Source organism: Hesperophylax consimilis, chromosome 4 (genome assembly GCF_061612785.1).
Source record: "Hesperophylax consimilis isolate HC1 chromosome 4, BYU_Hcon_1.0, whole genome shotgun sequence".
Lineage (NCBI taxonomy): Eukaryota > Metazoa > Arthropoda > Insecta > Trichoptera > Limnephilidae > Hesperophylax > Hesperophylax consimilis.
In genome coordinates, this window is record NC_142839.1 from 8,529,846 (window position 1) to 8,542,983 (window position 13,138).

The window sequence follows — 13,138 nt, forward strand, 5'->3', positions numbered from 1 at the left end:
TGAGGCGTGGCTCCGTGCAAGGGCGCATTCCGTTTCCGTGCAAGAGTGTCGTCAAGAGTCGGTTTTACCCCCTTAAAATAAGGGTATAATAATACTGTGTTTATCTTTATTTAACTAAATCCATATTTAAAGTACCATTTATGACTTATACAATATAATTTGTAACTTATAACTTACATCCAAGGATGTGAGATAAATATTTCAATGTTTGTAATGTTCCCATTCGCATAATATTAGATATATATTATTTGTATCAATATTGTTAGATGTTTTATGATTTTTTTTGTAATAGTGGCGATGAAGTACCTAAGCAATTACTACACTCTAGCAGATGGACGGTATTTTCACTCAACACTTATTTTCATGCGTCGTTATTTACAAAGACACTTGGGTTTTGCTAAAGCAATCTTATGTTATTTCTTAAAAATTGACATTTTTCCAATACTGCAGCTGCCCACCAACAGTCACAAATCTGTTAGGCTCGGACAATACCCCCTTCACTCTTTACGTACAAAATACCCGCCAGATAGTTTCCAAAATAGAATGTGCAAAATGCTAAATTTGCTGACGAGAATTCAATGTGCCGCGAACTTTACGCGTAGTCAACAATCGTCTGATCCGCGGCTAATGACTACATACTACGGATACATTGATTTATTATTTTAGTCAATAACAGTACAACAAAGTAATAACTTTTGAAAGAGTTCCTACCTACGAATTTAAATAAAAAGTTTCACTTTTCAATCAGTGTTGTGACATCTGTGTTTCTATTTTGAAAGTGACGTAATGGCGGTGTTCGGCTGTTCTATTTATACCAAAATTCCGTGATTTTCGGCGGTGTTTTCAATGTTTATGGTAATCCACGTTACAACTACTGCATGCTGAGGAAATGCCTGCGATGGTAACAATATTATTGAGTATCTCTTAGTTACCAGTTATAATTAATCCAATAGGATAGCGTATGGGATTGATTAGGTATCTACCTAATCAATCCCGTATCGAGGTCATCCTTTACTCGGAAGCATAATTAATCCACTCACCTCGGAAGATCGGAAGAAAGCTCAAAACTTCCAATGTTTACATTGTAACTCTATCATTACAAATTAAAGATTATTTTGAAAGAGGATCCATCTTCAATTTCTTGATGCAATAATTCAAATAATGTAAAAATATTTATCATCAGAATGTTTACAAAATCAACTCGTAAAATTTTGTACCCACGTGGGTAGATACAATCAAGAAGCATATTTGCACGTTGTGTTTCTTTAAAAATACAAAGATAGAGCTACTAGATAATAGAGGTGAATCATGAATCGCGTTAGAAGAAATAATTTCGAGTACCTAGGTCAGGGGTGGGGAAACTTCGACCTGCAAGGCTTTTTGGTGCGGCCCGCGAACATTTCTGGTGCTTCGTGCTGAAAGATTCCCCAAAAATTACATTCAGAACGCGAGAACAGTTCTCTTTCACGGTATGTCACATACATGTTTATTTTAGATAAAAAATAGTTAAATAAATATAAAATCATTTTCGTGTTCCTTTCGTAATTATAAAAAATAAGTACAGTAATAATTTAAACAGGTGGACTGGTGGACGCAGATTCATTCTTATGTTAATACTAGTCTTGTGTTAGGAATGCTCGAAAAAAATTCCAGCTGTGAATTCATTTCGAAGGAAACCATTCTCGTGCTCCAAGTGCAATTATAAAATTCTAGTTGCAGACTAGGTGTAAATTAAAACGAGATTCATGTTCGGAATATAATGATAATCAACCAGTCGTGGAAGTCATCGATGGAAACCATTTTCATGTTCCAGGTTAAGCTTTAAATTAGAGTTGAACACTATACGCTGTGAAATTCGGAGAAAAACCATTTGCTTGTTCCGTGTGTTATTTAAGCTTGTGGACTGTTATGCAGAAGCACTCTTTAAGTTAAAAATCAGTCTCGTCTTCTGAACGGGACGTAAAATTCTTCGAGTTGTGAGCTCATCTGCTGACGCAATTCAAGTGAAACCATTATCGCTTACCGTGTGCAGTTATAAAATTCTAATTAGAGTTTGTGAACATCGCGTCCGGTCAGGAATTTATTCGAAGAATTCACCGTAGATGTGAAATTTAACAAATCAGTATTTGGTAAATTGAGGTCATAATAAAATATAGAGGATTCCAACCCCACCCCCCCTGACCCTCCCCTCCGCTGAAAATCGAAGTCTGCGGGCGATACTATACAAGTTCAAATGACCCCCGACGGTAAAAAGGTTCCCCACCCCTGACGTAGGTAGTAGGTTTGCTTGCACAACGCACGTGTGTTATGAAAATACACGACTGAAGCTAGACACTTTTGAACTTGCCGGCAAGCGCACATGCCTGTAATAACCACTAAACATCAGAATCCAAGCAATTAAAGATACTATTTTTTAGTTAGGAACTAGGACTTAAATAAGAGTAATAAGTAACACTAATATAATATTTTAAATGTCATTCGGAACCCATCTGTGAAAAATTAAAACAAGCGGTAAAGTACCTACCTAATAAAATACTGTGAAAATTATTTTAATTCTTTATTTGAAATGCGTATTTATTTTGGATTTGATTTGAGATTTTCCAGGCAAAAGTATTATAGTGATTTAGTTTCGGTATTATGCAGTGCTAAGATGTGAAGTACGCATCTGCCCTGATTTTTCACTGGGCTAGTTAGATATTATGTATTTAAGTGATAATATATTACAAAATAATAACAATAATATTCAAAATACATTTTTCCCAATGAGTTTTAAAACTGATTTTGGAATGACAAAATTATACAATTAAAATGAAATTATTTTTTACATAAGAATACGAATTTGAAAGAGAGTTCAATGAAAAATGTAAATAGATTTTGAAACAGACAGACTTAACACAGTTAATTAAAATATATATATTTTTTTAAATTATAAAATATATTAGAATTTAAATATAAAATATATTAGATAATACGAAATTTACAATGACTGTAACTCACCTACCCTAATAGATCAGAATCAATGTATCCACATTTAAAAAGTATAATGCCTTCTATGTTACTATTATTTTTAAATAATAAAACATTTTAACGAAAAAATACAGAATTTTCCAAGTACTATTGACTAAATAATGGCAACGTCCGTAAATACAGAATTTTCTTAGTACTATTAACTAAACTTACTCGCACCAAAACCAAGTTGTAAACAAACACTTCTGTTTGAAGTTGTCATAAATAATTTGAAACACGCAGTAAAGTTTCATGTGTCTGACAAATAACGATATGGGTGTTCCTTAACATGATACTGATGGATGGCAATTATCACTGGAAACCTTGTAAGGCATTATTAAATTAAATATGGAAGGTAACCTACTTTATCACTTTCCCCTTCAATGAAAGCACGTAATTATTGAAACATTTTTTACACTCGCTTTTGTGTATCATCTCTCGTTCTGTCCACTACCTCTACATCATTTATTTTACAATATGGATCGTACAGAGACGTTAAAAATACACTTAGGTCAGGCACGCACGAGCGACTTTTGTCACGGCAACAATTAAAAAAAAACCATGCAAACCCATAAAAAGTCACCCTAATACGGCGCCGCGTCGGTTGTCGTACTCGCACCACCATATACAGGGGTATCAATTAGTACGGTAAACTTTCGGGATCGCTGGCCACGCTTAATACGATTTTTTTTTTTAGATAGAACTTTTTGATTCACCTAAATTACTACAAGTACTGTATTACAATTACTTACGTAAAAACTTTTTTTTTTCATTGTACGGGATGAAACCCATTTACAATAATTTCTCTCCATTACATTTAGATATGTTGGTATTTCTGATACGATTTATTACTATCTAATATATGCGCTACTGTTTACTACGCTACTTACTGCCAACATTATGGTAATAACGCCTCTTCTGGCCCCCCATACAGCATCAGAAATATCAACATAACAAAATGTGAAGGAAAAAAATATTGTGAACGGCTGTCATCCCGTACAATGATAGCAACTTTTTACGTAATTGTAGTTTAAAATGCAGTATTTTCCATCACCCAAATGCAAATAGTTGTATTTTATAGGAATTATGGTGAATCAAAAGGTTTGATCTAAAAATATTCGTATTAAGCGCGGCCTTATTAATTATTATACGCGGATTATTTTTTTTTCTACCACATGTCACACTACGATACGCGCTCTATCTCGTGTGTACGGTGCTGCTAGTACGAGAAGACGTGTGTTTCATGCGATGCGCTATGTTGTACCCAGTGGCGAAAAATTCTTTCGCTGTAAAGCCTTTCAGGTACCTACATGCTGACACACCATGTGACAGTGACGAAACTGTTGGCGTGACAAAAGTCGCTCGTGCACGTCTGGCCTAATTCTATCACGGCTATTTGAAAGTTTATTACAAACCCTTCAACGAAGAATAACCCCCTTCCCCAGTTTCATTTAATTTGGCGACAGAATAGTGATTTTCTTAATTGTTTCATTAACATTCTTTAAAACCAATTTGTCGTTTTATAAAACCGAGTCTGACTAAAAACATGGCGACTTTCTCTATTTATAAAAATATGTTAAGTTGATTCCATGTAGATTCTTACAGCTGAGCGGAAACTGTACGCCACCCATTCCATCAATTCCTTCACAGAATACAAAACACAGAATTTGTAAGAGATTTTTCGCAATTCTCTGCCATTAGACATTTGGCACTCATATTCGAATATAGCATGTGCAGAACACGTGTGGCCCTAAAGCTCCGTCTGCAGTTAGCGGAGTAAACGCTCAACGCTGTGACGTTATTGCTCTCTTGATCCGACCAACAGTTCGCAGGAACTGCAAATCCCCGGAAAGTCGATATTTCATTACACAGTTGTTGTCAATAATTAAGCCATACGCCATAGATTTCACGAGTTTTGCATACTTGCGAACAATGGACTCCGGATGAAACATTCCCTAGATTCCCTACACACATTTTATATTCCTAAGAGCAATACGTATAAAAATGTATTTACAAGAAGAAATTGTAGCAAACTTTATAGATTATGCACAGACATCAATTTGTTAACAAGAATTCTATAGAATACGTCCGGAAACTTATTGTTTTATTGATATTTTTTTCTTCAGACATCCTTTTTTCCTGTTATGCTTTTAGTTTGAATTGAATAAAATTAGTTGAATAACGGTATAACAGCATTTTTGAACAACATGAGTTTGAATTGAATAACATGTCACTATTACTATAGGGTTTTCCAATAAGAGGTGTTATTTTATTATGTATATAAATTAAATTTTCATTTATTTTATATACATAAACACACATTTGCCACAAACTACACATCACTTCTTATCACTTATCACTTCTTTTATTTTATTATGTATATAAATTAAAAATGACAGCTTCAAAAGTAAAATCTACCGAAATAGCGGGCTATTCAAAATAACACCTCTTATTGGAAAATCCTATACATTACACTCTTATGTAAACCTATAAAATATATCAAAAAACACTTTTTGTACCTTTACGTTGTCTCTTGTTGTCAGTACTGCTTATATTGGTTCTATGATATTTCATCAAAATGAAAATTCAACACACCTTGAAAAGTGATATAGAGTCATTAAAAGTGATGATACAAAAACTAGGTATAATAGTTACCTATGTAATCTATTTAACCTAGTTTTTGTTTCATCACTTTTCATGACTTAATATCACTTTTTGGAGGTGTGTTGAATTGCCATCTTGATGACATACCCGGTCACCGCTTATATTATATTGTCAGTTTTTTTTTAAAATTTGGTCTTAAATTTTTAATGTCGTTATTTGAATGGTCAATGATATAAAAATTTCTTAGCACTGTAAAATATGAACGAATAAAGACTGTTTAACGACTTTTTTTAATACGTTGGTACCTTAGTAGTTAGGTAGACAATACAATTTTTGTATATTTCAGTATCGAAAATAATACCTACGGGCCTTATTAATAAACACGCTTTAAATATTAGAAAAATGATAAACAAACCATTAATGCAGGGTAAACTGTTGTTTATCGGATGTGTAAAATTTAAAACACGTTTATTAGTAAGGGGGGTGTATTTATGTATTATTTATGGGTGTCATTCTTTAATTATTGCTTTGAATTGACAGTATACCAATAAATTAAATGTTTAAAAAAAATTATGCTTCTCAAAATTAGAGCACTAAATAAATTTATTCTTACATTGATTCGGTATTAATTATCTTCAAATTATGTATAAAGTTACTGAAGAAAATGAGGTCGGCCATTACATTTTTCGTCGAGCTTTCGTCAAAGTTCTCTTTGGGAGCTTTCTAATGATAAAATAATTTATTTAGAGCCACTTTTCTAAATACGGTGGTGATTGTTTGCATCATTAGAGGAGCTTTTGGTCTATTCATGACCCGCGGCAACTCACGGCCCATTTCTTCTCTCTCATTTATCTGACTTAATTGTTCAAATCGCTACTTTATAGGGAATCCTTGACGCAAATGGAGCAATAAGCCACGGCTCACGGCAAATGAAGGGAAAATATTTACGTGTTCCATATTTAAATTATTACCTAACTGAATAGAAGTTAAATTTTAACCAGATTTTAACTGGTAGAATTAGTTTTAGGTTAGACTAACTCTAGCAGAAGTAGAGCTCGGCCTTATTTTTGTTACATATACCTGCTTTAAATCAAACGAACGAAATCATATATCATAAACCCATTATTTTACATTATTCCGTTAGCATCATTGTTACATATGGATTCGTACGCCCCTTTACTTAAGTTGGTAGCAGGGTTAGGGTAGTTCCTACGCATGACTATTTCGGGACATTTTTTTGATTTTACGTATGTCACCCTTCACTTCACTAAAGGCCTAATTAAGTGGATGAGCCACCCCTAAACAGAGTCCTTCCTCAAATAAAGCGCAATATTAGGAAACGCACACTTTCAAACATATCTTGCATACTTGCATCCCCTTGAGAGAATAAAATGTGATTGCAGGAAAAAAGTTTTGCGTATTTTACCCCCGGTAGTTGTAAGTCGTAAAGAATCAGAATCTTATAACAGTGCCAGAGAGTCCCCATAAGTCCCATTTGCTAAAAAGCGAATGTAACCCTGGCTGTCATTATCATCTACTTTTTCCTGTTGGAAATAATGATTAATAATTAGTTATGGTTCAAATACGAGTATTGTTACAATATACTGTCAAATTACCCATCTGGTAACTCATCTAATACATTTTTTTTCTTTCTTTTTGAAATATTTTGTGTTTGTATGTAGTATTACTTTATGTTTGTGATTACTCTATGTTTGCTTCACCAAGATGTAAATTGTTAACCTCGATACAGGTTAGTCCTAGTGAGGTTGATTTTATAAGAAAAACCGTGTTTTATGTATAGTGAGATGCAATAATTAAATAAATAGTAAAAACCCTATCAAAACCGTTGCGTAGTTTAAAAGAACTAGGCGCAAAATCAGACGTGGATAGCGACTTTATTTTAGAGATAGTAGAAAAAACGTTTAATATTTGTACGCGTAGGTTACACCAAATGATGAAGTTAGTAGGCAGGTACTCTTTTCATGGTAAGTAATGCATTTTACCATTAACCAGTGTGATCTATTCTAAAGTCTGTTTTTTTCTATCTTTTGGTTTTTATCGCATAGAAAGTCTGTTCTCACTGATCGATTCCATAGAATCTGTGAAAGTGTAGATGAGGTGGGATCCCAGCTTAATTGACATAAGCTGGTACCTACATATTGAAAAGAGATGCGATTCACAAATGAGATTTTTTAAAATTAAATTAATGTTTTATTATTACACTATATTACACTATATATTTTTTTATATTAATGCCGACCGGTTTCCTCAGAGAAAAATATACACGTACTAACCTAATATTACAAAATTATTAGGGCTGAACATATATTAGATATTGAAATGGGGGTGAAGGCGTGACTAGGGCTTAGTGAAGGGTGGGGGGAGGCGATGGAACGATCGGAAAATAGGAACATATCTAAGATAGGGCTGTAAAAATATATATATATATAAAAATATATATTTATAAAAATATATACCTGTATATTTTCTTTGAATAATAGACTCATTATTATTAAGTGATTTCTTAATTTATTTATCATCTTTACGCAAGTCAGGTATATGCCTTACTGCGAAAACAAAACATTAAAATTCCACGATTAGATTCAAATTTTATTGTATCTTTATAAAATTTTACCAAGAAAGTACTGAAAGATTGTGTATTTTTCACAGATCATATCTATCAGTAGAGCAACTAATTTCAGAATTAATTACTCCTGCCATAAGCCATGGGCTATAAGCTATAAGATAGGAGGTAATAGTAGAGTATATTTAGAAGTAGTGGCACGCCGGAGTGGGTGGAGTACCTTCCCAACATATTTATGAGTGGAATTCAAGTTTTGTTTAGCGGAGATCAAAAATAAATACACAAAAGAGAAATAATATTTATTTAGGGAGCGCCGTAGATTCTCTGAGTAAGACATAACTCAATGTTTTATTTTCTCAGGGTTGCTATATTGTCCTTTGACGACACATTTAGTATCAGATTGTTAAATAATAGTTATAGTGAATAACGTTATAATGTCTTTGTTCACACCATTTATTATCTAAAACTCATAAAGTAATTCTTACATTTCCGGGAAATCTCTGGTTTTTAAGTTAGAGATTATAAGTCCGTAGAACGTTTTATGAATAATTCCAGTTAAAAATTGTATATTTGGTAATTTGGGAGGTGGGTATGGTTACCGCCGCCCGGGGAACTGTTTATTGGATAACCAACACCAGATGACATAGGCCCCAAGGGAAATTATTTTTCTTAGGGCCTCCAGTGTGTATCTTTATTTAAAAATGTTTTAACAATATGACAGTTTTTATTGAATTATAGACTTTCAGGAAAAAATTTGGGCACACATTTCATTTTGCGGAAATTTAGAACACCAGTAAATAGTAAAAATTGAACTGTTCCTTAGGGGTAATATGAGAGTTTTCTTTGCTTTGTTTTAATGTGAATTTATTTATTCATTTTTTATTTTACATTTTTTACAAATGTTGAAAAGAATGTGACCTTCCTGGGGTACCCTGTCTTAAGGTCACATTGTACATGGTTTTGTGTATGAATTTTAAAAAGGGTACTTTTTTGTAAGTGTGTTAAAATATTAAAATTATCTAGAAAAGCAGTATCTAGAAGAAAAACATTAAAAATCGTTAATCTTTGTTGGGTTGCAAAATGGTATCTATATTGTTCATAGACTAAATTAGACATACCTACACATCAATGATATTGTTCCTTGCCGTGTCCATATCTTGATTAATCTTTTGTAGGTTGCAATATGGTATCTATATTCTTCCTTGCCGTGTCCATATCTTGATAACTCTTTGTTAGGTTGCAATGTTGTATCTATATTGTTCCTTGCCGTGTCCATATCTTGATAAATCTTTGTTAGGTTGCAATTTTTTATTTATATTCTTCCTTTTTTTTTTTTTTTTTACAGTAATACCGCACAAGAGTCCCAACTGCTCCCGTCTGGAGCCAGTGAGACTATGGCATCCCCAATTGGGGTATGTTGTGAGGCTGAGGGTATTGGGGAGGGGAGGGAGATGGGGAAGAGGAAGGTGGGGAAGTACCTGGCTATTCAGATCTGGTCACCAAACACGGCTAAAGCCATTTCAAGCAACGTTTCAATTCTGAATGGTGGTCTTACACCAGGGCGATACTGAGAGTATCTTCCACTCTGGAACGTGCCGCAAATATACTATATATTATTTTAAATTAATTAATTGTGAAATAACACAAATTAATCAAATAAAAATTATTTGCGCACGCCGGGTTCGAACCCGCGACCTTCGGATCTGTAGTCAAAAGCGTATACCACTAGACCACGCCGGCCGTCCTAGCCGTATCCATATCTTGATAACTCTTTGTTACGTTGCAATATTGTATCTATATTCTTCCTTGCCATGTCCATATCTTGATAAATCTTTGTTAGGTTGCAATATTTTATTCTATATTCTTCCTTGTCGTGTCTATATCTTGATACTTCTTGATAATTCTTTGTTAGGTTGCAATATTGTGTCTATATTCTTCCTTGCCGTGTCCATATCTTGATACTTCTTTTGAATTCAATTTAATGGTTTTTATTTCAATAAAGAGGATATGAAATGATTTTATAAAGAAATTTCTTTGTCTAAAAGTCGTTTTAGTTGTGGGTTGGTGGAATGTATGTTGTGATGAGGATTTTATGAATCGACCCGAGTTTGTGTGTGAAAAGTTATCCTGGTTTTTGAATGCGTAAATAAAAATAAATCTTTTCAATGTAATTATTTCAGAGACATTAATTTCAGGGCATTAAAAACATAGTCTCAAATAACACTCAAGAGTAATAATAATATTGGGACTTTAACTGGGGTTATCAGGTTGATAGCTAAAGATTTTTCAAGGTAAGTCTTGATTCTAAATGTTGCACCAGTTCTATAATGAATGCATCTTTCACTATGTTATCATATGTTAGTAGTAAAGCATTACGTGTTACCTTTGTTTAAAATATCAACATTGAACAAACCGTAGAGCAACCGTCAGAAATTACAGTTTTGACGGTCTCCATGGCTGAGTGGTTACGATCCTTGGCCACGAATCCGGAGGTCGCGGGTTCTATTCCCGGTGTGCAAAAGTAAATTTTATTTGATTAATGTGTATTGTTTTATCAAAAGAAAGACAAACATTCCAGGGTTACTAATAACCTGACAATACATATTTGACATGTAAGCGAAAAATGTTGCTTGTGTCGCGATGTAGGAGGCTACCCGAAGAATTGGACTCACGACGCCTGAGTGGCAACCAATTAAATTAATGCATTAAAAATAATATATAGTATATTTGCGGCACGTTCCAAAGTTGTAGATACTCTCAGTATGACGAAAGACCACCAGTCAGAATCATTGCTTGAAATGTCTTTAGCTATATATTGACCAGATCTGAATAGCCAGTTATTTCCTCTTTCCACCTCCTTCCCCTCCCCACTACCTTCAGCCTCACAACATACCCTAATTGGGGATGCCATAGTTAGATGCCACCTCACTGGCTCCAGACGGTTGGGAGCAATTTGGAATCTTATCTGGTAGGTAGGTACCCATATAAAAAGTTACAACTACTCGTAGGATGTTGTTTTTTCTCCGATAATAATCTTGCCTCCCAGGGCTGTCGAGAATTTCCCTATCACGCTTTATATTTTCTAAATAAAAAATATTTATGAAACACGCGCTATAAATCCTTCTCATAAATCAGCAAGTCGGGCCATAGCACTAAATCATGATCCTACACAGCAAGTGTGTCATCCTGGTGACGTCACTATCCCCGCTGAAGGATTACGAACTGTTCTTTATTTGAGAATATTCTCCAAAGTTTTAAAACCCCACTGCGCAAACGAGTGTTGACATTACTTTTTAGAACACACCTGACTTCTGACTATACCACGATATATTCAGTACAAGTAAAAAAGATACATAAGTTTTTCGAAATTCCAACGTTTTAAGGTAGTTTTAATGTTGAATTATTTGTATGGGAAAATAAATATTCTTCTATGGAAAAATATTTTTGTATTGGAAAATAAACATTGGAATTTATAAAAAAGTAATTCAACTTTTTTACTTCTACCACCATGTAGAATCACCTCCCAAAGTTAGAGCACTTTACCCCCGAACACCCTGTATACCAATCCCCAATCCCAGCACCCATCTCATAAAGCATTTGTTGCTGTATATATATTATATAATTTAATTAACTAATTTCGGCTGTCGGTATATGGGTGCATGCGTAATTTGAAATTGTATTCTTGCGTAATGCATAAAATTATTCAAGTTCAATATACTTATGTTCAAATATTGAACTGATGAGTATAAATCATATCAGACAAGCCATAATGTAGGTACCAAACTTATTTTATTAATTAATTATTCTTTATTTGAAATGTATATTTGTTTTGTTTAAATTCTTCAGAGATTTACCTAACAGTTCAATTCAAAATAACAGGCTTTAGTTATTAGTGGTGGTTTATCTATGGTTATTAGAAATTTTTAGTTTGGATAAGATAGAACACTGTATCCGCCTTTACTATTGATATTACTATATCTCTCTAATTTGTCAACACAAAAGTATAATTATATTATAAACATAATTGACAATTTAAAAGGCAATTCGATTCAAAAATCCTACAATTATAATATCCCTTGATTTTTCACGGGTCTGCGCTAGTATGTAGGTAGAAATACACGTTAGAATTTTTCTTTCTGTCGATATCCGAACGAACGACGAATGTGTATCGTGATAGAATTGAATCTTTTGATTTCAGTTAGAAGTTAAAAATACAGGAATTTCCAATAAGAGGTGTTATTTTGAATAGCCCGCTATTTCAGTAGATGTTACTTTTGAAGCTGTCATTTTTTAACATTTGACAAGTAAAAACTACGTAATTAATAAAAATGGAACGATACACGCTTCAACAACGCATTGAAATTATTAAAATTCACTTGAGTGAATCAAATACAAATCATCTTGAGTGATGAGGCCCATTTCCACCTCGGTGGCTTCGTCAACAAGCAAAATTGTCGCATTTGGGGCTCGAAAAAATTAAGAGTTATTGTTGAAAAGCCTCTCTATCTTCAACGTGTGACTGTTTGGTGCGGTTTATTGTCCGGCGGAGTCATTGGACCTTACTTTTTCGAAAATGAGGCTGGAGCAACAGTTACGGTGAATGGATTCCGCTATCAAGAGATGATTTATGATTTTTTGTGGCCGAAATTGGATGGTATTGATCTGGACAACGTTTATTTTTAACAGGACGGCGCTACGTGCCACACAAGCAACGAAACCATTGATCTTTTACGATTGAATATCAAAATAACACCTCTTATTGGAAAACCCTGTAGTTTTTTTGTAGGTACTGAAAGTTTATTGTGCAATTTCAAATCATTATTTATGACAGTGAAAACTTTATAATATTACGAACAGATGGTATGACGTGACATTTCTCCCCATTGAGTCGGTAATTGAAAATTCCTTAAATAAATTGAACGCCAAAGTATTTTTCACGCGGAA

General features: G+C 33.7%; 1 protein-coding gene across 2 annotated transcripts in view; it reads left to right on the forward strand.

Moving 5' to 3' along the window:
- The first annotated feature begins 591 nt into the window (after positions 1–591).
- Positions 592–13,138, forward strand: part of LOC149424143 (E3 ubiquitin-protein ligase TRIM45-like) — a 43,110-nt gene continuing 30,563 nt past the window's right edge. Inside the window, exon 1 of one of the 2 annotated variants that reach the window (XM_089651297.1) lies at positions 592–901. In XM_089651297.1, the coding sequence (XP_089507423.1) occupies positions 879–901 (23 nt within the window). In that variant the 5' untranslated portion in view covers positions 592–878. The remainder of the gene's footprint in view (positions 902–13,138) is intronic. The other variant, XM_089651299.1, reaches the window with a different exon arrangement.